Raw genomic sequence first — 24519 nt, forward strand, 5'->3', positions numbered from 1 at the left:
AATTATGGAGTCTACTGTTTTCTTGGTGACCTTCAATACTGCAGAAATGTTTTGGTACCCTTCCCCAGATATTTGCCTCGACAGAATCCTGTCTCGGAGCTCTACGGACAATTCCTTCGACCTCATGGCTTGGTTTTTGCTCTGACATGCATTGTCAACTGTGGGACCTTATATAGACAGGTGTGTGCCTTTCCAAATCATGTCCAATCAATTTAATTTACCACAGGTGGACTCCAATCATCTCAAGGATGATCAATGGAAACGGGATGCACCTGAGCTCAATTTCGAGTCTCACAGTAATGGGTCTGAACATTTATGTAAATGATTTCAATGGGCTGATTTCCTTCATATGAACTGTAACTCAATAAAATCGTTGAAATTGTTGCATGTGATGTTTATATTATGTCAGTATAGTTCTTTGTGGATCATGTCCAGAGTGGACGACATCATTGGCTCCGTTCCAAAACCTTTTCCAACTGTGACCTGTCTTAAACTTTTGGACCCAAGCCGCATCCTTTAGTGAGCAGTTTGTCTCTCTGATCACGTGTTCTTGTGACGTCAACACATGGTTTTGAGAGACGGCGGCGGCGGTGGGGGTGGCGGCGGGGGGGGTGGTAGCAGCGTATATATTTTCACAGTGTTTGACTTCTGTTTTAATGATGATACATCTCTGTATGATGTGTAGGTATCTTTGTGGACCTCCAGTGTGAATATATATATATATCCAAAACATATATTTTAGATATGGGTGGTCCCGGGAATCAAACCCAATATCCTGACATTGCAATCACCATGCCAACTGAGCTAAAGAGGACAACCACGAAGATGACTAATTATCGTCTTGTTTTATTCCTCTTCCTCCTGTCTTTTTGTTTCTTTCTTTAGTACTTTTATCGTTTATTTTATGATGTGAAGCACTTTGTTACTTGTACTGAAAAGAAATAAAGTTATTATGATGAGTATTGTAATAGTCATCTGTTGACACTGGTCTCAGCCAGCCTGTTGTTCATGATGCCCAGCGCTCCCACTCCTCCAGAAAATACATTTAGTCTGTTTTGGTTGGAGACGGACGGCCGAGGGATCCCATTGGTTGCTGCCTCCGACAGCTGCTTCTGCATCAGTGCCAGGTTCACCTGCAGAGGAGAGAAGAGGTTCACGTGATACTTTAATAACTATAATGAACAAAAATATAAATGCACCAGTTTAAAAGACTGTAATGTGTTACGGTACTTATAAGGACATCAGTCAATTGAAATAAATAAATGAGTCCCTAATCATATCAAATGTTATTGCTCACAGATACATGGTTAGCAGATGTTAATGTGAGTGTAGCGGTGGATGAATGGCAGGACAACGGGTCTCACAGTATCTCTCTGCATTCAAATTGCCATCAATAAAATGCAATTGTGTTTGTTGTCCGTAGCTTATGCCTGCCAATACCATAACCCCACCGCCACCATGGGCCACTCTGTTCACAACGTTGATATCAGCAAACCGCTCGCCCACACAACGCCAAACACGTGGTCTGGGTTGTGAGGATTGTTGGACATACTGACAAATTCTTTAAAATGGTGTTGGAGGCGGCTTATTGTAAAGAAATTACAAATTAAATGATCAGGCAACAGCTCTGGTGGACATTCCTGTAGTCAGCATGCCCATTGCACGCTCCCTCAAAACTTAAGACATCTGTGGCATTGTGTTGTGTGAAAACAGTGCACATTTTAGTGGCTTTTTATTGTCACCAGAACAAAGTGAACCTGTGTAATGATCATGCTGTTTAATCAGCTTCTTGAAATGCCACACCTGTCAGGTGGATTTATTATCTTGGCAAAGGAGAAATGCTCACTAACAGAAATGTAAACAAATTAGTTCACAACATTTGAGAGAAATAAGCTTTTTGTGTGTATGGAACATTTCTGTGATCTTTTATTTCAGCTCATGAAACATGGGACCAACACTTTACATGTTGCTTTGATATTTGTGTTCAATGTAGATAAAAGATAAGACAAAGTCTGTTAACTCAGAGCTAAAATCTCATGTTATTTGATCAGATTCTGAATTACGGTACCCTTTCTGTTGACGTAGTCTCTCCACTCTAGATAATAAAGGCTCATAGATGGTTAGAAACAAGATGTACAACATACCCTCTTTAAAGGGAGACTCGGCGAGATCAAGTTGCAGCACCGCAGATATTGATATGAACTCCATACCAGATTTCTCTCCCAGTCACACAGAGTGGTCTATCACAAGGGTGCGCTTCAGGCAACACCATATCTACGGGACCAAAACACCTGAGAAGTTTAGCCTCGCGCTTCAGGCAACACCATATCTACGGGACCAAAACTCCTGAGAAGTTTAGCCTCGCGCTTCAGGCAACACCATATCTACGGGACCAAAACACCTGAGAAGTTTAGCCTCGCGCTTCAGGCAACACCATATCTACGGGACCAAAACACCTGAGAAGTTTAGCCTCGCGCTTCAGGCAACACCATATCTACGGGACCAAAACACCTGAGAAGTTTAGCCTCGCGCTTCAGGCAACACCATATCTACGGGACCAAAACACCTGAGAAGTTTAGCCTCGCGCTTCAGGCAACACCATATCTACGGGACCAAAACACCTGAGAAGTTTAGCCTCGCGCTTCAACACTATTAGTTGTTGAGGATATTTACTCAATATTGTATTTACATTGTACGGGCAACGTCATCTCGCTGAGTGTACCTTTAAGCGTTACTTTTCTGTCTCTGGACAGTTAAATCAGCTTCCTTTTTCTTTGGACAGTTAAATAAGCTTCCTGTTTCTTTGGACAGTTAAATCAGCTTCCTGTTTCTTTGGACAGTTAATTCACCTTAGAGTTAGCATCTACAAACTGCTTGCTTACCAAAAGGATATACAAAAATATATTTTCAAAGACATAGACAATAGATGGAACATTCCAGATATATTGCACGACAACAACACTAACCAACATGAATCTTTGATTTAAATGAGTCTGTTTCAATTCATGGCCACACCAGGTGATACTAGATACATATATATAGAGTGAATAAACTCCTTCCATTTATAAACAAGAACAGGGGCTTTTGACTAGAAATGAAACTAACAGTGAACCTTAACCTTTTACCCGGAACGTTCACCTTATTGGTCGCCAGTAAGTCCCTCATGGAGATCATCTCCCCAGACATCCGCCGGCCTCCATCCGTCTCGCTCTCGTTCACCGCGTCCGTTTCTATGGAGACAGTCCGCCGCGCCCGGGGGTGTCCGTGTCCAGTGCTGCTGGGCATCACGGCGTTCCGGCGAGGCCGGAGTCTCTTCCCGATCCCGGCGGAGCAGCAGCGGCAGCAGAGAATGCCCAGCTTCCTCAGCAGCCAGTTAAGAGTCTGCTTGAGTTTTGGGAAAATGAAACTTTGAAATTCAGAGACATTAATTAATAACAGTGTTAAAACACCCACATACCTAGAGGAAGAAGTGTGTGTGTGTGTGTACACTACAGGAGTCTGCTGAGCCCGGCCTCCCCAATTCAGGTTCCGCCAACCTCGTGTGTGTGTGTGTGTGTGTGTGTAAGAGGAGGGAGAGCCAGTAGACCGAGGAAAGGACAGAGAATGGGCAATTAGTGCTCACCATCTTGCACTGAATGTGTGTGTGTGTGTGTGTGTGTGTGTGTGTGTGTGTGTGTGTGTGTGTGTGTGTGTGTGTGTGTGTGTGTGTGTGTGTGTGTGTGTGTGTGTGTGTGTGTGTGTGTTTAAAAGAAAAATAGCTACATAAAAAACATCACCTGCTTGATGACGATAGATATGACGTTGAACAGCGAGTAGATACAGCAGACGCCCATCAATATAAACAGGAAGTTCCCCAGTCTGTAGGCTGTCTGGTTCCCATCGTACGCGACCCTCTGGCTGCTCACCATGTCCCCGAACCCGATGGTGCTGAACGCCACAAAACAGAAGTACAGCGAGTCCAGATAGCCCCACCCCTCCACCGCTGAGTACATGGCCGAGGCACAGCAGGAGATCACCACAGCGGCCACACAGAGAATCAGCATCACATAGTACACTGAAGGCTTCCATCCAGCCAGAATGTCCCTGTCTCTATCTCTGGGTCCTGGCAGTGACATCTCCCTGCTGCCATCGTGGGGCACCACGCCCTGGCGCTGATGCTGCAGCCCGTGGCACGACTTTAGGACGAAGGCGAGCACCGTGATGATACGCTCCAGGAAGAGGTTGAAGAAGAGGATGGTAGAGGCGCAGCCGATCAGGCCGTAGAAGATGAGGAAGACTTTGCCGCTGACCGTGGCCGGGGTGGTCATGCCAAATCCTGACCGGAGAGAGAAGGGGAGGGGGACAGAGGGAGGGGAGGCAGGGGGGACAGAGGGAGAGAGAGAGAAGGGGAGGGGGACAGAGGGAGGGGAGGCGGGGGGGAGAGAGAGAGAGAGGGGAGGCGGGGGAGAGAGAGAGAGAAGGGGAGGGGGACAGAGGGAGGGGAGGCAGGGGACAGAGAGAGAGAGAGGGGAGGCGGGGGAGAGAGAGAGAGAAGGGGAGGGGGACAGAGGGAGGGGAGGCGGGGGGGAGAGAGAGAGAGGGGAGGCGGGGGGAGAGAGAGAGAGAAGGGGAGGGGGACATAGGGAGGGGGGGGAGAGAGAGAGAGAGAGGGGAGGCGGGGGAGAGAGAGAGAGAAGGGGAGGGGGACAGAGGGAGGGGAGGCAGGGGACAGAGAGAGAGAGAGGGGAGGCGGGGGAGAGAGAGAGAGAAGGGGAGGGGGACAGAGGGAGGGGAGGCAGGGGACAGAGAGAGAGAGAGGGGAGGCGGGGGGAGAGAGAGAGAGAAGGGGAGGGGGACAGAGGGAGGGGAGGCGGGGGGGAGAGAGAGAGAGAGGGGAGGCGGGGGAGAGAGAGAGAGAAGGGGAGGGGGACAGAGGGAGGGGAGGCAGGGGACAGAGATAGAGGGGGGGGACAGAGGGAGGGGGGACAGAGGGAGGAGGCGGGGGAGAGAGAGAGAGAGAGGGGAGGCGGGGGGGAGAGAGAGAGAAGGGGAGGGGGACAGAGGGAGGGGAGGCGGGGGAGAGAGAGAGAGAGGGGAGGCGGGGGAGAGAGAGAGAGAAGGGGAGGGGGACAGAGGGAGGGGAGGCAGGGGACAGAGAGAGAGAGGGGGGGGTCGAGAGATTGAGAAAGAGACACATATTTCCCTCAGATTACACAGACCCACAAAGAATTTGAAAACAAATCCAATTTTGATAAACTCCCATATCTACTGGGTGAAATGAAATACCACAGTGTGCCATCACAGCAGCAAGATTCGTGACCTGTTGCTACAAGAAAAGGGCAACCAGTGAAGAACAAACACCATTGTAAATACAACCCATATTTATGTTTATTTATTTTCCCTTTTGTACTTTAACTATTTGCACATCATTAAAACACTGTATATAGACAATATGACATTTGAAGTGTCTTTATTCTTTTGGAACTTTTGTGAGTGTAATGTTTACTGTTCATTTTATATTGTTAATTTCACTTTTGTTTATGATCTAGTTCACTTGCTTTGGAAATATAAACATATGTTTCCCATGCCAATAAAGCCCCTTAAATAGAAATTGAATTGAAAGAAAAATGATGAGAGTATAATTACCTAACCCTCCCTGTCTGTCTGTTCCTAAAAAGCCCACTCATGCATCCCTCGTTCACTTCCAAGGTAAAGGAGAATGAAGTAAACCAGGTTGCCATAGGTGACGACGTCTCTTAATACTTCCAGTTTTTTTTCTAAGCATCTGTCTCTTCCTCTCTCTCATTCCTCGCTCCTCTTCACCTTTCCTTAGAGTGAAATGATAATTTAGTGACGGGGGGTTTTCATTACCATTCTCACAGATGTGCTCCTCGGGGAGATGAAAGAGAAGTCTCTAAAAACAACTTCTCCTTCAAAAAGAAAGACCCAGGGCTTCAACATGCTTGAGACTAGGCTACTGGAGGGAAGGGAAAATAGATGCTTGCTACAGGAATGGCTTTTTGGAGTCTGTTTGTGTGTCTAACCTTTAATTATCTTATATGTTGATGACGGGAAACCCTATAGCCTTTAGCCAACAGCCAATACCCTATAGCCTATACAACATATAGCTTATACCCTATAGCCTATACAACATATAGCTTATACCCTATAGCCTATACAACATATAGCCTATACCCTATAGCCTATACAACATATAGCCTATACCCTATAGCCTATACAACATATAGCTTATACCCTATAGCCTATACAACATATAACCTATACCCTATAGCCTATACAACATATAGCCTATACCCTATAGCCTATACAACATATAGCCTATACCCTATAGCCTATACAACATATAGCCTATACCCTATAGCCTATACAACATATAGCCTATACCCTATAGCCTATACAACATATAACCTATACCCTATAGCCTATACAACATATAACCTATACCCTATAGCCTATACAACATATAACCTATACCCTATAGCCTATACAACATATAACCTATACCCTATAGCCTATACAACATATAACCTATACCCTATAGCCTATACAACATATAACCTATACCCTATAGCCTATACAACATATAGCCTATACCCTATAGCCTATATAACATATAGCCTATACCCTATAGCCTATACCATATAGCCTATACCCTAAAGCCTTTACCCTATAGCCTATACAACATATAGCCTATACCCTATAGCCTATACCATATAGCCTATACCCTAAAGCCTTCACCCTATAGCCTATACAACATATAGCCTATACCCTATAGCCTATACCATATAGCATATACCCTATAGCCTATACCATATAGCCTATACCCTAAAGCCTTCACCCTATAGCCTATACAACATATAGCCTATACCCTATAGCCTATACAACATATAGCCTATACCCTATAGCCTATACCATATAGCCTATACCATAAAGCCTTTCCCCCCTACCATATAGCCTTTACACTACAGCCTATACCATATGGCCTATACCATATAGCCTTTACCCTATGGCCTATACCATATAGCCTTTACCCTATAGCCTTTACCCTATAGCCTTTACCCTATGTCCTATAGCCTATACCATATAGCCTTTACCCTATACCATATAGCCTATACCATATAGCCTTTACCCTATACCATATAGCCTTTACCGTATACCATATAGCCTTTACCCTATACAACATATAGCCTTTACCCTATAGCCTATACCATATAGCCTTTACCCTATAGCCTATACCATATGGCCTATACCATATAGCCTTTACCCTATAGCCTATACCATATAGCCTTTACCCTATAGCCTATGCCATATAGCCTTTACCCTATAGCCTTTACCCAATAACATATAGCCTTTACCCTATAGCCTATACCATATAGCTTTTATCCTATACCATATAGCCTTTACCCTATACCATATAGCCTTTACACTATACAACATATAGCCTTTACCCTATAGCCTATACCATATAGCCTTTACCCTATAGCCTATACCATATGGCCTATACCATATAGCCTTTACCCTATAGCCTATAGCCTATACCATATAGCCTTTACCCTATAGCCTATGCCATATAGCCTTTACCCTATAGCCTTTACCCAATAACATATAGCCTTTACCCTATAGCCTATACCATATAGCCTTTACCCTATAGCCTATACCATATAGCCTTTACCCTATAGCCTATAGTATAGGCCCTATACCATATAGCCTTTACCCTATAGCCTATGCCATATAGCCTTTACCCTATAGCCTTTACCCAATAATGTATAGCCTTTACCCTATAGCCTATACCATATAGCCTTTACCCTATAGCCTATACCATATAGCCTATACCATATATCCTTTACCCTATACCATATAGCCTTTACACTATACAACATATAGCCTTTACCCTATAGCCTATACCATATATCCTTTACCCTATAGCATATAGTCTATACCATATAGCCTTTATCCTATAGCCTATACCATATAGCCTTTACCCTATAACATATATACTTTACCCTATAGCCTATACCATATAGCCTTTACCCTATACCATATTGCCTTTACCCAGTACCATTTCAAATAGCCCATGGTCCCTGACAAATAAATTCAAACCAGTAACATAATAAAAACATTCATTTACAGTTGATATCATTTTGTTGTTTTGTCGGGTAACTGAAAGAAAATTTAAAAAATGCAACTTTAGAAAATGTTTGTTATTGACTTATCTAATTAATAAGATTACGACAAGACTCCACCAAACAGTATGAATTGTTCTTCAGCCGTGACCATCGTTCCATAACATTGAGAAGCTTGTCATTTTCACTGAACCTCAGTGTTCAGAAAAGAGCAGTATGTTTTATCCCATACTATCCCATACAACCACCTTAGTGCATCAACATGTACTCAATTTCCAACCTCTGGTTGTATCATCTGCCGTCCCTGGGTTATATCTCTGTGATGCATACATCACAGACAATATGGACACCGGGAGGGAGGCAATGTCCTTAATGAACTGTAGTGGATTTGTAATGGTTGACGGCCTACTGGAAACAACAACAGTAAAAACAAGACATGTAAATATCTACAATGAAAATAAATAACCTGAATAATTAATAGCCAGTTTTGGCAAAACCGAAGTCACTTTTCATTAGTTATTTGATGTTAAAATGTATTCACCTTGATTAGACTATACTTTATAGCCTATCATATCGCAAATGTATTCACCTTGATTAGACTATACTTTATAGCCTATCATATCGCAAATGTATTCACCTTGATTAGACTATACTTTATAGCCGATCATATCGCAAATGTATTCACCTTGTTTAGACTATACTTTATAGCCGATCATATCGCAAATGTATTCACCTTGATTAGACTATACTTTATAGCCGATCATATCGCAAATGTATTCACCTTGATTAGACTATACTTTATAGCCGATCATATCGCAAATGTATTCACCTTGATTAGACTATACTTTATAGCCGATCATATCGCGAAACTGTCTACTCATTTCTTTTTGCATTCATTCAGTATTAAGATCTCACTCTCTCGTTGTTAAAGATCATTGGTTAATCAGTTTGTCAAGATGTCTTCATAGAATTTGAAGTGCAATTCATTTCTTGAATTATAACAAAACTGACGCATTTAAAAAAATAAGGTATGCAAAAATATATATGTAAAATGTTATTGTCATCTTATACATGCGTCATTGCGCGTAAACGTGAAACAGGTCTGTGGCACCAATTCTAAATGATTCAAATGGTGCATTTAGATTTTCAAAAGTGATACATTTCGCAATACACCACAATCTTTACTGAACCTTCTGGCTTTGTTTTTGAGCTTACCTATGGTCGAAACAACGGTCCCCACGAAGTAAAAAGCGCCGGTAAAATCCCAGCGTGGTCTGAGTGTATCCACGCGGATACCGGCGACGTTCGCCTCCTCATAGAACCGGAGAAAGGTCTCCAAATCGGTCCGGGTGAGGTTGTGCTTCTGGGTGAAGTTCTCGAAGCGCTGCGCCCACCGCTCTTTGGCCTGCCGCTCCTTCGGTTGTTCCAACGCGGAGAACACCGCCGCGCCGCACAGCAGATACAGCATGATCAGCACCGCTAGCATTAGGAACCGCGCGTTATCATCGTTCATCGCGCCGAAGCAGCAGCCTCTCCGGCAAGCCATTACGGCGGCAGAGAGGACACCGAGGACCCGGGGAGAAGGATCCTCCGCATCCTCTCAGATAAAGGCTAACATGAAAGCCTTCCAGATAAGTCAGCATGTATAGTTCGATATTTAGACACAAATGCCATAACTGCTGGGAATGTTTAATTGACAAAGATAGCAGGTTACCTCGGCTCACACCCTACCATCCTCATGTTTTATGAAAACATTTAAAAATAAATATAATATCAATATTAAAGTTGCTTGTGCGTCATAGATTTCCGTAGAAGTGCCGATAACTAGTGGGAACTGTAGTTGATTGATTCTCGCACGCGTAATGCAAAACAATTTCCGAAAAAGATCCCCAAACGGTCTGGAACAGCCTTCATCATGTATGTCCTGGTTATCCTCGAGGCAGTTGCGGGGAAGGGTGAGGTCAGCTTCGCAGTGCACTCCACTACCTCCCCGAACAGGCGCAGTGAGAGCTGGACAGGCTCACGGTAGCGGTTACAAAACCCAACCAATTCAGCGCGCGATGGGACTAATACAAGTAGCGGTTATGTTGAGGCATTGTCCCCAGTTTACTTCTCAACAAGATACCAGTCATGAAATAAATGAAGAAGTGAATAACCTATCAAATTCTATTAATGGAACAGTTCAATGCAGGCAGGCAGACAGACAGACAGACAGACAGACAGACAGACAGACAGACAGACAGACAGACAGACAGACAGACAGACAGACAGACAGAAACCATGCAGGACTAGTACACATGGCAGCTCACAGACCTCACCTCACACCATGCAGGACTGATACACATGGCAGCTCACAGACCTCACCTCACACCATGCAGGACTAGTACACATGGCAGCTCACAGACCTCACATCACACCATGCAGGACTGGTACACATGGCAGCTCACAGACCTCACCTCACACCATGCAGGACTAGTAAACATGGCAGCTCACAGACCTCACCTCACACCATGCAGGACTGATACACATGGCAGCTCACAGACCTCACCTTACACCATGCAGGACTAGTACACATGGCAGCTCACAGACCTCACCTCACACCATGCAGGACTGGTACACATGGCAGGTCACAGACCTCACCTCACACCATGCAGGACTGATACACATGGCAGCTCACAGACCTCACCTCACACCATGCAGGACTAATACACATGGCAGCTCACAGACCTCACCTCACACCATGCATGACTGATACACATGGCAGCTCACAGACCTCACCTCACACCATGCAGGACTAGTACACATGGCAGCTCACAGACCTCACCTCACACCATGCAGGACTAGTACACATGGCAGCTCACAGACCTCACCTCACACCATGCAGGACTAGTACACATGGCAGCTCACAGACCTCACCTCACACCATGCATGACTGATACACATGGCAGCTCACAGACCTCACCTCACACCATGCAGGACTAGTACACTGGCAGCTCACAGACCTCACCTCACACCATGCAGGACTAGTACACTGGCAGCTCACAGACCTCACCTCACACCATGCAGGACTAGTACACTGGCAGCTCACAGACCTCACCTCACACCATGCAGGACTAGTACACTGGCAGCTCACAGACCTCACCTCACACCATGCAGGACTAGTACACTGGCAGCTCACAGATCTCACCTCACACCATGCAGGACTAGTACACACAGAAGCTCACAGACCTCACCTCACACCATGCAGGACTAGTACACATGGCAGCTCACAGACCTCACCTCACACCATGCAGGACTAGTACACATGGCAGCTCACAGACCTCACCTCACAACATACAGGACTGATACACATGGCAGCTCACAGACCTCACCTCACACCATGCAGGACTGATACACATGGCAGCTCACAGACCTCACATCACACCATGCAGGACTAGTACACCTGGCAGCTCACAGACCTCACCTCACACCATGCATGACTGATACACATGGCAGCTCACAGATCTCACCTCACACCATGCAGGACTAGTACACATGGCAGCTCACAGACCTCACCTCACACCATGCAGGACTGATACACATGGCAGCTCACAGACCTCACCTCACACCATGCAGGACTGGTACACATGGCAGCTCACAGACCTCACCTCACACCATGCAGGACTAGTACACACAGAAGCTCACAGACCTCACCTCACACCATGCAGGACTAGTACACATGGCAGCTCACAGACCTCACCTCACACCATGCAGGACTGATACACATGGCAGCTCACAGACCTCACCTCACACCATGCAGGACTGATACACATGGCAGCTCACAGACCTCACCTCACACCATGCAGGACTGATACACATGGCAGCTCACAGACCTCACCATCACACCATGCAGGACTGAGTACACATGGCAGCTCACAGACCTCACCTCACACCATGCAGGACTAGTACACATGGCAGCTCACAGACCTCACCTCACACCATGCAGGACTGGTACACATGGCAGCTCACAGACCTCACCTCACACCATGCAGGACTAGTACACATGGCAGCTCACAGACCTCACCTCACACCATGCAGGACACCATGGCAGGTCACAGACCTCACCTCACACCATGCAGGGTACACATGGCAGCTCACAGACCTCACCTCACACCATGCAGGACTAGTACACATGGCAGCTCACAGACCTCACCTCACACCATGCAGGACTAGTACACATGGCAGCTCACATACCTCACCTCACACCCAGGAAACAGGGAGAAGGAAGGCTACCAGGATGGTGCTAACTTCCTAAACAGGCATAGGAGCTGTCTGATTGGCTGCTGTAACACTGATCATGATGGGCCTAGCAGCTTCCTGAGCCAGGTACTTTTAGTATGCCTCGATATTGAGTATTGTCAGCTGAGTATTGTTCGTAAGTTTTTGATTCAGCCATAATGAAAACATAAAACATATTTGGAGCAATGGGGATCCCATGGCAATAAAAGGTAGCTGCTACCACAGTTGCTAAGCAGCGGTTCATTAAAATCCGAGGCTACAAACACCACAGAAAACCTGCTGCAGTCATTATCAAGATGGTGCTGACAGAGAACAGTGACAGTGATCTCTTTATTTTACTGACTTTATTGTCACCGTGCGGAAATGTTGATGCAGTATAATGTACACGTTTAAAGTGGCATTTAGAAACAGTAGACAACAACTCGACAATACAAAATTCCTTACAGTTTCATAGAGAAGAAATAAGACCAGCCTGCTAAACACCTCGAGCTGTTTAGGAGGGATATCACACCTGGATATCACACCTGGATATCCCACCTGGATATCACACCTGGATATCCCACCTGGATATCACACCTGGATATCACACCTGGATATCCCACCTGGATATCACACCTGGATATCACACCTGGATATCACACCAGGATATCCCATCTGGATATCACACCTGGATATCACACCTGGAGATCCCACCTGGATATCACACCTGGAGATCCCACCTGGATATCACACCTGGAGATCCCACCTGGATATCACACCTGGAGATCCCACCTGGAGATCCCACCTGGATATCACACCTGGAGATCCCACCTGGCACGAAGTCCATTTTGACTTTAACTCCGACTCAGCCGTATCCCTTGTTCGGACCACATTCCTTTTTTTTCACGGCGTACCAAAACACTGCAGGCGTAGACACAGTAGATGAGCCGGCATTCTGGAATCAACTGGCACACACCTCCGTTCGGTGATCAGTCCTACCACGACGGTGGTAGAGCTCATCACCAACCACAATAAGACAGCCTACAGGGAGGCCAGAGTTAGCAGTGTGGTGCCTGGACAACAACCTCTGCCTCAACATCAATAAGACCAAGGACCTGATCATGGACTACAGGACAAAGAGGGGAAAACACACCCCCATGCACATTGACAAGGATGTAGTGGACGGGATGGGAGCTTCACAAACCTTGGCTTCTACATCACTAACGACTGAAAATGGTCCACACACACCCGCACAGTTGTGAAGAGGGTACGACAGCACCTCTTTCCCCACAGGAGGCTAAAAATATTTGTCATTGGCTCTCGGATCCTCAAAAAATTATACAGATGCACCATCGAGAGCATCTTGATTGCCTGTGTCACCGCAAATGCACTGCCCTCGACTGCAAAGCACCACATAGGGTGGCGTGGACAGCCCAGTACATCACTGGGGCCGAGCTCCCTGCCATCCAGGACCTCTAAATCAGGCGGTGTCAGAGGAAGGCCCAAAACATTCTCCAGCCAACCAAGCCATAGACTGTTTACTCTGCTAGCATACGTCAAATGGTAGCCATCGGCTCTTGAACCAACAGGCTCAGAGACGGCTTCTAACTCCAAGCCATAACACTGCTAAATAGTCATAATCCTGCTAAATAGTTAATTAAATGGTTACCTGTAATATCTGCACTGATCCTATCTCACCCTGACTATGCACCTGTCTCTCACTCACAAGACAATTTGGAAAGTGTTCAGACCTCTTGACCCTTTTCCCACATTGTTATACGTTACAGGCTTATTCTTAAATTGAATAAATTTCATTTTTTACTCATCAACCTACACATAATACCCAAATAATGACAAAGCGAAAACACAATTTTAAGAAATGTTTGCACATTTATTTCAAATAAAAACAGACTTTATTTATAAAGTATTCAGACCGTTTGATACTGTATGAGACTCTAAATTGATTTCATGTGCATGCTGTTTCCATTGGTCATCCTTGAGATATTTTTACATCTTGATTGGAGTCCACCTGTGGTAAGTTAAATTGATTGAACATGACTTGCCTAGTTAAATAAAGGTTAAATAAATAAAATAAAATAAACATTTGGAAAGCCACACACCTGTATATATAAGGTCCCACAGTTGACAGTTCATGTCAGAGCAAAAACCAAGAACACAGTTGCCTCCATCATTCTTAAATGTAAGAAGTTTGGAACCACCAAGACTCTTCATAGAGCTCGCCGCCTGGTCAAACTAAGCAATTGGGGAGAAGGGCCTTGGTCAGGGAGGTGACCAAGAACCTGGTGGTCACTCTGACAGAGCTCCAGAGTTCCTCTGTAGAGATAAGAGAACCTTCCAGAAGGACAAGCATTTCTGCAGAACTCCACCAATCAGGCCTTTATGGTAAAGTGGGCAGACGGAAGACATTCCTCAGTAAAAGGCATAACAGCACGCTTGGAGTTTGCCAAAAAGGAACCTAAAGGACTCCCAGACCATGAGAAGCAAGATTCTCTGGTCTGATGAAACATCCCTGTTAGTTAGCATTCCTCCTTCGCCAAAATAATCCATCCACCTGAAAAGTGTGGCATATCAAGGAGCTGATTAAACAGCATGATCGTTACACAGGTGCACCTTGTGCTGGGGACAATAAACGGCCACTCTAGAATGTGGAGTATCTTCACAACACAATGCCACTGATGTTTGGTTTTGAGGGAGTGTTCAATTGGCATGCTGACTGCAGGAATGTCTGCCAGAGTTGTTGCCAGATAATTGAATGTTAATTTCTCTACCATAAATTGTTTCCAACGTCATTTTAGAGCATTACGTCCAATCGGCCTCACAACCACAGACCACGTGTAACCCGCCTGTTCAGTTTATTTATATACTGTATAGATGTTTAGCCCCCAGCATAAATTGTTCTTCATTTTCTTGATTATGCACATAATCAAGTCATCATACTGAAAACATATAATTGAACAAACATTTAGAGTCTACAGTGATATTTTTTGCACATATAAACAGAACAATTACATTACATGATTGACTTGTCAAGATAAATAAAGGTAAAATTTAAAAACATTTAACAAATGAAGATAATAAACCACTATAACACTAAAATAATGACAAGAACACTATTTACATACAGATGACATCAATGAGTTGGGGTGATGATAACACCTAGGAGATGGGGGATGATGAGATCTGGGAGATGGGGGGGTGATGGCATTAGGAGATGGGAGAAGAGGAAATCTAGGAGATGGGGGGATGAGGACATCAAGGAGATGGGGGATGATGCCATTAGGAGATGGGGATGAGGACATCTAGGAGATGGGGGGGATGAGGACATCTAGGAGATGGGGGGATGATGACACCTAGGAGATGGGGGGATGATGACACCTAGGAGATGGGGGATGATGACATCTAGGAGATGGGGGGATGATGACACCTAGGAGATGGGGGGATGATGACACCTAGGAGATGGGGGATGATGACACCTAGGAGATGGGGGATGATGACATCTTGGAGATGGGGGATGATGACATCTTGGAGATGGGGGATGATGACACCTAGTGAGATGGGGGATGATAACACCTAGAGAGATGATGACATTAGGAGATGGGGGGATGATGACATCTAGGAGATGGGGGATGATGACATCTAGGAGATGGGGGGGATGATGACATTAGGAGATGGGGGATGATGACATCTAGGAGATGGGGGATGATGGCATTAGGAGATGGGTGGATGATGACATCTAGGAGATGGGGGATGATAACATCTAGGAGATGGGGGATGATGGCATTAGGAGATGGGTGGATGATGACACCTAGGAGATGGGGGATGATGACATCTTGGAGATGGGGGATGATGACATCTTGGAGATGGGGGATGATGACACCTAGGAGATGGGGGATGATGCCACCTAGGAGATGGGGGATGATGCCACCTGGAGATGGGGGGATGATGACACCTAGGAGATGGGGGAGATAGGAGATGATGACACCTAGTAGATGGGGGATGATGACACCTAGGAGAGGGGGATGATGACATTAGGAGATGGGGATGATGACATCTAGGAGATGGGGGATGATGACATCTAGGAGATGACATTAGGAGGGGGTTGATGACATCTAGGAGATGGGGGATGATGACATCTAGGAGATGGGGGATGATGACACCTAGGAGATGGGGGATGATGACATCTAGGAGATGGGGGGGATGATGACATCTAGGAGATGGGCGGGATGATGACATTAGGAGATGGGGGGGGGGTGATGACACCTAGGAGATGGGGGATGAGGACACCTATGAGATGGGGGATGATAACATCTAGGAGATGGGGGATGATGACATCTAGGAGACTAGGCATGACGATCACCAAGGAGCTGGGCTGTTCAGACTGGGCATAACGATCACCAAGGACCTGGGCTGTTCAGACTAGGCATGAAGATCACCAAGAAGCTGGCCAAAGCAGATACAGATACAGTCCCAATGGGCACCATATTCCCTATATAGTGCCATTTGGACTCAGCAACAGACTGACAGCCAGGCTCATATAAAACCAGAACTATAACAGTTTTTCTAGAACTCTGAAAATAAATGAATCACCTTTCACTCCTTCACTCACACAGCTCTCTCTCAGTCTTCCATACATACATTGGGTTATTGAATAACAGTCCCAACGGAGCTTGGTCTCTCTCTCTCTCTCTCTCTCTCTCTCTCTCTCTCTCTCTCTCTCTCTCTCTCTCTCTCTCTCTCTCTCTCAAATCAAATCAAATCAAATGTTATTGTTCACATACATGTTTTTAGCAGACGTTATTGCGGTTGAGGCGAAATTCTTGTTTTTCTAGCTTCAACAGTGCAGTAATATCTAACAAGTAATACACGTGAAGTCGGAAGTTTACATACACTTAGGTTGGAGTCATTAAAACTCGTTTTTCAACCACACAAATTTCTTGTTAACTAACTATAGTTTTGGCAAGTCGGTTAGGACATCTACTTTGTGCATGACACAATTCATTTCTCCAACAATTGTTTACAGATTATTTCACTTATAATGAATTATATCACAATTCCAGTGGGTCAGAAGTTTACATACACTAAGTTGACTGTGCCTTTAAATATCTTGGAAAATTCCAGATCATGATGTCATGGCTTTAGAAGCTTCTGATAAACTAATTGACATAATTTGAGTCAATTGGAGCTGTACCTGTGAATGTATTTCAAGGCATATCTTCAAACTCAGTGCCTCTTTGCTTGACATCCTGGTGAAAATCAAAAGAAATCAGACAAGACCAAGTCTGGTTCATCCTTGGGAGACATTTCCAAATGCCTGAAGGTACCACATTCATCTGTACAAACAATTGTACGCAAGTATAAACACCATGGGGCCATGCAGCCGTCATGCTGCTCAGGAAGGAGAGGCGTTCTGTCTCCTAGAGATGAACGTACAAATCAATCCCAGGTACAAAGGTATCTATATCCACAGTAAAACAAGTCCTATTGCGACATAACCTGAAAGGCCGCTCAGCAAGGAAGAAGCCAAAACCAGCATGAAAAGCCAGATTACGGTTTGCAACTGCACACGGGGACAAAGATCGTACTTTTTCGAGAAAAGTTCTCTCGTCTGATGAAACAAAAATAGAATTGTTTGGCCATAATGACCATCGTTATGTTTAGAGGAAAAGGGGAAGGCTTGCAAAAAACACGAAAAACACCATCCCAACCGTGAAGCACGGGGTGGCAGCATCATGTTGTGGGGGTGCTTTGCTGCAGGAGGGACTGGTGCTCTTCACAAAATAGATGGCATCACGAGGGCGGAAAATTCAGTGGATATTTTGAAGCAACATCTCAAGACATCAGTCAGGAAGTTAAAGCTTGGTCACAAATAGGTCTTCCAAATGGACAATGACCCCAAGCATACTTCCAAAGTTATGTCAAAATGGCTTAAGGACAACAAAGTAAAATTATTGGAGTGGCCATCACAAAGCCCTGACCTCAATCCCATAGAAAATTTGTGGGCAGTACTTAAAAAGCGTGTGCGAGCAAGGAGGCCTACAAACCTGACCCAGTTACACCAGCTCTGTCAGGAGGAATGGGACAAAATTCACTCAACTTATTGGGGGAAGCTTGTGGAAGGCTACCCGAAACATTTGACCCAAGTTAAACAATTTAAAGGCAATGCTACCAAATACTAATTGAGTGTATGTAAACTTCTGACCCACTGGGAATGTGATAAAAGAAATAAAAGATTAAATAAATCATTATCTCTACTATTATTCTGACATGTCACATTCTACAAATAAAGTGGTGATCCTAACTGACTTAAAACAGGGAATGTAAGATTAAATGTCAGGAATTGTGAAAAACTGAGTTTAAATGTATTTGGCTAAGGTGTAAGTAAACTTCCGACTTCAACTATACGTATCTAACAAATTTAAAACATATACCCAATCGCACACATCTAAGTATGGAATGGAATTAAGAATATATAGATAAATGGATGATTAATGTCGCAGCGGCATAGACTAAGATACAGTGGAATAGAAGAGAACACAGTATGTGCATATGAGATGAGTATTGCAAAATATGTAAACATGATTAAAGTGACTAGTGTTCCATTTTAAAGTGGCCAGTGATTCCAAGTCTATGTAAATAGGCAGAAGCCTCTAATGTGCTAGTGATGGCTATTTAACAATCTGATGGCCTAGAGATAAAAGCTGTGTTTCAACCTCTCGGTCCCAGCTTTGATGCACCTGTACTGACCTTGTCTTCTGGATGATAACAGTGTGAACAGAAAGTGGCTTGGGTGAATGTTGTGTTTGATTATATTTTTGGCCTCGCACATACGCACACGTACACACGTACACACCCACACAAACCCATCAGCCATGCTGTGTGCCGACACATACGGATCCTTTCCTTATATCCAGAGAACAGTAACTTGTTTCAATAGAGACACGTAAATGCACTGAGTTAGTCTCTAGTAACACTGAGTTAAGGTCTAGTAACACTGAGTTAGGGTCTAGTGACACTGAGTTAGGGTCTAGTGACACTGAGTTAGGGTCTAGTGACACTGAGTTAGTCTCTAGTAACACTGAGTTAAGGTCTAGTAACACCGAGTTAGGGTCTAGTGACACTGAGTTAGGGTCTAGTAACACTGAGTTAGGGTCTAGTAACACTGAGTTAGGGTCTAGTAACACTGAGTTAGGGTCTAGTAACACTGGGTTAGTCTCTAGTAACACTGGGTTAGTCTCTAGTAACACTGAGTTAGTCTCTAGTAACACTGGGTTAGTCTCTAGTAACACTGGGTTAGGGTCTAGTAACACTGAGTTAGGGTCTAGTGACACTGAGTTAGTCTCTAGTAACACTGGGTTAGTCTCTAGTAACACTGAGTTAGGGTCTAGTAACACTGAGTTAGGGTCTAGTAACACTGAGTTAGGGTCTAGTGACACTGAATTAGTCTCTAGTAACACTGAGTTAGTCTCTAGTAACACTGAGTTAGTCTCTAGTAACACTGAGTTAGGGTCTAGTAACACTGAGTTAAGGTCTAGTAACACTGAGTTAGGGACTAGTAACACTGAGTTAGGGTCTGGTAACACTGAGTTAGGGTCTAGAAAGACTCAGTTAGGGTCTAATAAGACTGGGTTAGGGTCTAGAAACACTGAGTTAGGGTCTAGAAACACTGAGTTAGGGTCTAGAAACACTGAGTTAGGGTCTAGAAACACTGAGTTAGGGTCTAGAAACACTGAGTTAGGGTCTGGTAACACTGAGTTAGGGTCTGGTAACACTGAGTCAGGGTCTGGTAACACTGAGTTAGGGTCTAGTAACACTGAGTTAAGGTCTAGAAACACTGAGTTAGGGTCTAGAAACACTGAGTTAGGGTCTAGAAACACTGAGTTAGGGTCTAGAAACACTGAGTTAGGGTCTAGTAACACTGAGTTAGGGTCTAGAAACACTGAGTTAGGGTCTAGTAACACTGAGTTAGGGTCTAGTAACACTGAGTTAGTCTCTAGTAACACTGAGTTAAGGTCTAGTAACACTGAGTTAAGGTCTAGTAACACTGAGTTAAGGTCTAGTAACACTGAGTTAGGGTCGAGTAACACTGAGTTAGGGTCTAGAAACACTCAGTTAGGGTCTAATAAGACTGAGTTAGGGTCTAATAAGACTGGGTTAGGGTCTAGAAACACTGAGTTAGGGTCTAGAAACACTGAGTTAGGGTCTAGAAACACTGAGTTAGGGTCTAGAAACACTGAGTTAGGGTCTAGAAACACTGAGTTAGGGTCTGGTAACACTGAGTCAGGGTCTGGTAACACTGAGTTAGGGTCTGGTAACACTGGGTTAGTCTCTAGTAACACTGAGTTAGTCTCTAGTAACACTGAGTTAGGGTCTAGAAACACTGAGTTAGGGTCTAGAAACACTGAGTTAGGGTCTAGAAACACTGAGTTAGGGTCTAGAAACACTGAGTTAGGGTCTAGTAACACTGAGTTAGGGTCTAGAAACACTGAGTTAGGGTCTAGTAACACTGAGTTAGGGTCTAGTAACACGGAGTTAGTCTCTAGTAACACTGAGTTAAGGTCTAGTAACACTGAGTTAAGGTCTAGTAACACTGAGTTAAGGTCTAGTAACACTGAGTTAAGGTCTAGTAACACTGAGTTAGGGTCGAGTAACACTGAGTTAGGGTCTAGAAACACTCAGTTAGGGTCTAATAAGACTGAGTTAGGGTCTAGAAACACTGAGTTAGGGTCTAGAAACACTGAGTTAAGGTCTAGTAACACTGGGTTAAGGTCTAGTAACACTGGGTTAAGGTCTGGTAACACTGAGTTAGGGTCTGGTAACACTGAGTTAGGGTCTAGTAACACTGAGTTAAGGTCTAGTAACACTGAGTTAAGGTCTGGTAACACTGAGTTAGGGTCTGGTAACACTGAGTTAGGGTCTAGAAACACTGAGTTAGGGTCTAGAAACACTGAGTTAGGGTCTAGTAACACTGAGTTAGGGTCTAGTAACACTGAGTTAGGGTCTAGTGACACTGAGATAGGGTCTAGTGACACTGAGTTAGGGTCTAGTGACACTGAGTTAGGGTCTAGTAACACTGAGTTAGGGTCTAGTAACACTGAGTTAGGGTCTAGTGACACTGAGTTAGTCTCTAGAAACACTGAGTTAGGGTCTGGTAACACTGAGTTAGGGTCTAGTAACACTGAGTTAGTCTCTGGTAACACTGAGTTAGGGTCTGGAGACTAACGATTTTGTTCCACTCCCTCTATAGTCCAGGGTTGGTGTTGGCATGGAGACACTTTTTCTTGATTTTAGCAGATAGGAGTGGAACTCTGTAGTCCATCTGTGTATTCCAAGATGTTGTACTGTACTAGCATGGTCCTTCTGTAGCTCAGTTGGTAGAGCATGGCGCTTGTAACGCCAGGGTAGTGGGTTTGATTCCCGGGACCACCCATACGTAGAATGTATGCACACATGACTGTAAGTCGCTTTGGATAAAAGCGTCTGCTAAATGGCATATATTATTATTATTACTACACCGTTATTTGAGTGTTTGTGGCCCGCCCGTTAGCTTGCATCGTCCTTCGACCGCTCTCATCAACGAGCTGTTTTCGCTGACTGGTGTTTTTGTCTCACCATTCTCGGTAGACCCTAGACACTGTCGTCAGTGAATTGGCCAGGAGGCCTGCAGTTCCTGATGTAACAGTATAACTTTTAGACCGTCCCCTCGCCCATATCCGGGCGCGAACCAGGGACCCTCTGCACACATCAACAACAGTCACCCTCAAAGCATCGATACCCATCGCTCCACAAAAGCCGCGGCCCTTGCAGAGCAAGGGGAACCACTACTTCAAGGTATCAGAGCAAGTGACGTCACCGATTGAAACGCTATTTAGCGCGCACCACCGCTAACTAAGCTAGCCGTTTCACATCCGTTACACTGAGATACTAGAACCAGCGCCACTGCCACCGACGATCGTACCATGCATGATCAGTCGCTTACGCCACTGTTTTCCCCATTCCATTCTCGCATTGAATGGAACAGTAACTGAATGCCTCGATGCCTGTCCGCCTGCTCTATTTCTCATGCCACGGCCACGTGACTCAATGTCTGTAGGAGCATTTTTTTGTGAATGATCCTAATAAACTGGCCACTGATTGTTTCAAGCAAAACTGCCAAAACTATTACTGATGGTGAACCTGATCAGTTAAAATGAAATGTAATGTAAGCCCAGATCAGCATGTACAGTATATAGCTAGCTGAGAGTTGTGTCTCCAGTGGTAGGCTACTTTTCTGGTAAAACACCATTTTAAACTGTGTATTTGATTAAAATTACATTGGTTGTCACTCAAGTAATAAACCCTAATGTTGCGCAAGCCGTTTTGCAAACACTTGAAAGCTGAAGGCCGCAAGCAGATGTGCCAGATGAGGAATAGGCCTACCTCACACGTGAAGCTGCGCACAAGGTGCAGTTTGACTAGGCTTCTGATATCACCTGGGGTTGTTCGGCATGCAAAATTGACTTATTGACAATGACTGTCAATACAATCACATTTTTAGTTCGACGCTGAAGGAGAGGACACAGTTTTCACAAAATATGAGGTATTTTAGGAAGATAGAAAGAAAATTATTTTGTGCAAAACATTTAAGTGAACCGAGGAATAGTAAAGTATGAATTGATTTTCTAACTGATGCGTTCTACATTTGGAATGGTTTGGGGTCTCACTGACCGATATGTTCAGATGTAAAACGTTTTGATCCATGGACCTGTGCATATCGTGAATCTTTACATCCACACCAATCAGTTTCTGAGCGAGTGTGATGACACACAATGGCTCTTGTCTACTTCCTTGGTTATCTTCTATCTCCACCCTTCTGAGTCTGCTAGCACTTCTTGAGATTTCTCCTAAAGTTTTTATAGACAGAGTTACTATAAAGCACTATGTGCCAAATGTCATTTAAAGGGCAATGCAAAATAAATAGAATTAGATTGATTGAATAATTCATAACTACCTAACTGAAATAAGGTAATTCCTCCTCATCGCTCATGACAACTGTGAGTCGTCATGGCAGCGGTGACAGCGCGCTATTGTTCAGTCATCATCTCCATAGATGCTGAAATGTAAGCTGTAATTTACACTAGCTAAGGCCGAGTCATCCTGTCAGTTAAATACCATGCCTCTCTCACCCACCACTCAGGACAATGATGACATGCTTCATCTGCTACTGCTGTAATCTGACTGGCAGTTCTTCTCAGTTCCACTGGTATTAGAGGCTCTAGTCTAACAGCTACTCAAGGTTTTCAGTTCCACTGGCGTTAAAGGCTCATGACAGTGTGTGTGTGTGTGTGTGTGTGTGTGTGTGTGTGTGTGTGTGTGTGTGTGTGTGTGTGTGTGTGTGTGTGTGTGTGTGTGTGTGTGTGTGTGTGTGTGTGTGTGTGTGTGTGTGTGTGTGTGTGTGTGTGTGTGTGTTGCAAATTAGGCTTATTCAGTAGAATTAACAATAGTGAGACAGCTAGTTAGGGATACCTTTTCAGGGTCCCTATTAGTGACTGACTCCTTTGTACCTCTCCAGGGTCCCTACTAGTGACTGACTCCTCTGTACCTTTCCAGGGTCCCTACTAGTGACAGACTCCTCTGTACCTCTCCAGGGTCCCTACTAGTGACTGACTCCTCTGTACCTCTCCAGGGTCCCTACTAGTGACTGACTCCTCTGTACCTCTCCAGGGTCCCTACTAGTGACTGACTCCTCTGTACCTTTCCAGGGTCCCTACTAGTGACCGACTCCTCTGTACCTTTCCAGGGTACCTACTAGTGACTGACTCCTCTGTACCTCTCCAGGGTCCCTACTAGTGACCGACTCCTCTGTACCTCTCCAGGGCATGTATTTATAAAGCTTCTCTCAGTGAAGAGTACTGATCTAGGATCAGGTCTCAACGTTGTTCCACAGTGACTCAGAGGCTGGACGGGGAGACGTCTGAACACTGCCCTTAGCATTTCATTTGCTGCTCTAAATGTTCGGCAATTAACATTTGGCAAGGGACAGTTTGGGGGGGGGGCGGGTCTGTGAGAACCAGCTCGACGTTCTAACCCCAGACAATTATTATCAAATGTGTCAGAGTGGAGGACTCGCACACCCTTCATT

General features: G+C 44.8%; 1 protein-coding gene across 2 annotated transcripts; it reads right to left on the reverse strand.

Annotated features, from left to right (window-relative positions):
• Nucleotides 1–760: 760 nt before the first annotated feature.
• On the reverse strand, nt 761–10155 carry LOC124046722 (potassium channel subfamily K member 13-like). 2 transcript variants are annotated; one of them, XM_046367434.1, is made up of 4 exons: nt 9339–10155; nt 3777–4315; nt 3139–3381; nt 761–1133 (listed from the first exon to the last, which is right to left on the reverse strand). In XM_046367434.1, the coding sequence occupies exons 1-4, from the start codon at nt 9667–9669 to the stop codon at nt 972–974; spliced, it is 1275 nt and encodes a 424-aa protein (XP_046223390.1). In that variant the 5' UTR covers nt 9670–10155; the 3' UTR covers nt 761–971. The 2 variants fall into 2 exon arrangements, with proteins under 2 accessions (XP_046223390.1, XP_046223389.1); XM_046367433.1 differs by having other exon boundaries at nt 3139–3384.
• Between the last annotated feature and the right edge of the window lie 14364 nt (nt 10156–24519).

Source organism: Oncorhynchus gorbuscha, linkage group LG10 (genome assembly GCF_021184085.1).
Source record: "Oncorhynchus gorbuscha isolate QuinsamMale2020 ecotype Even-year linkage group LG10, OgorEven_v1.0, whole genome shotgun sequence".
In the NCBI taxonomy this organism is placed as follows: Eukaryota; Metazoa; Chordata; class Actinopteri; order Salmoniformes; family Salmonidae; genus Oncorhynchus; species Oncorhynchus gorbuscha.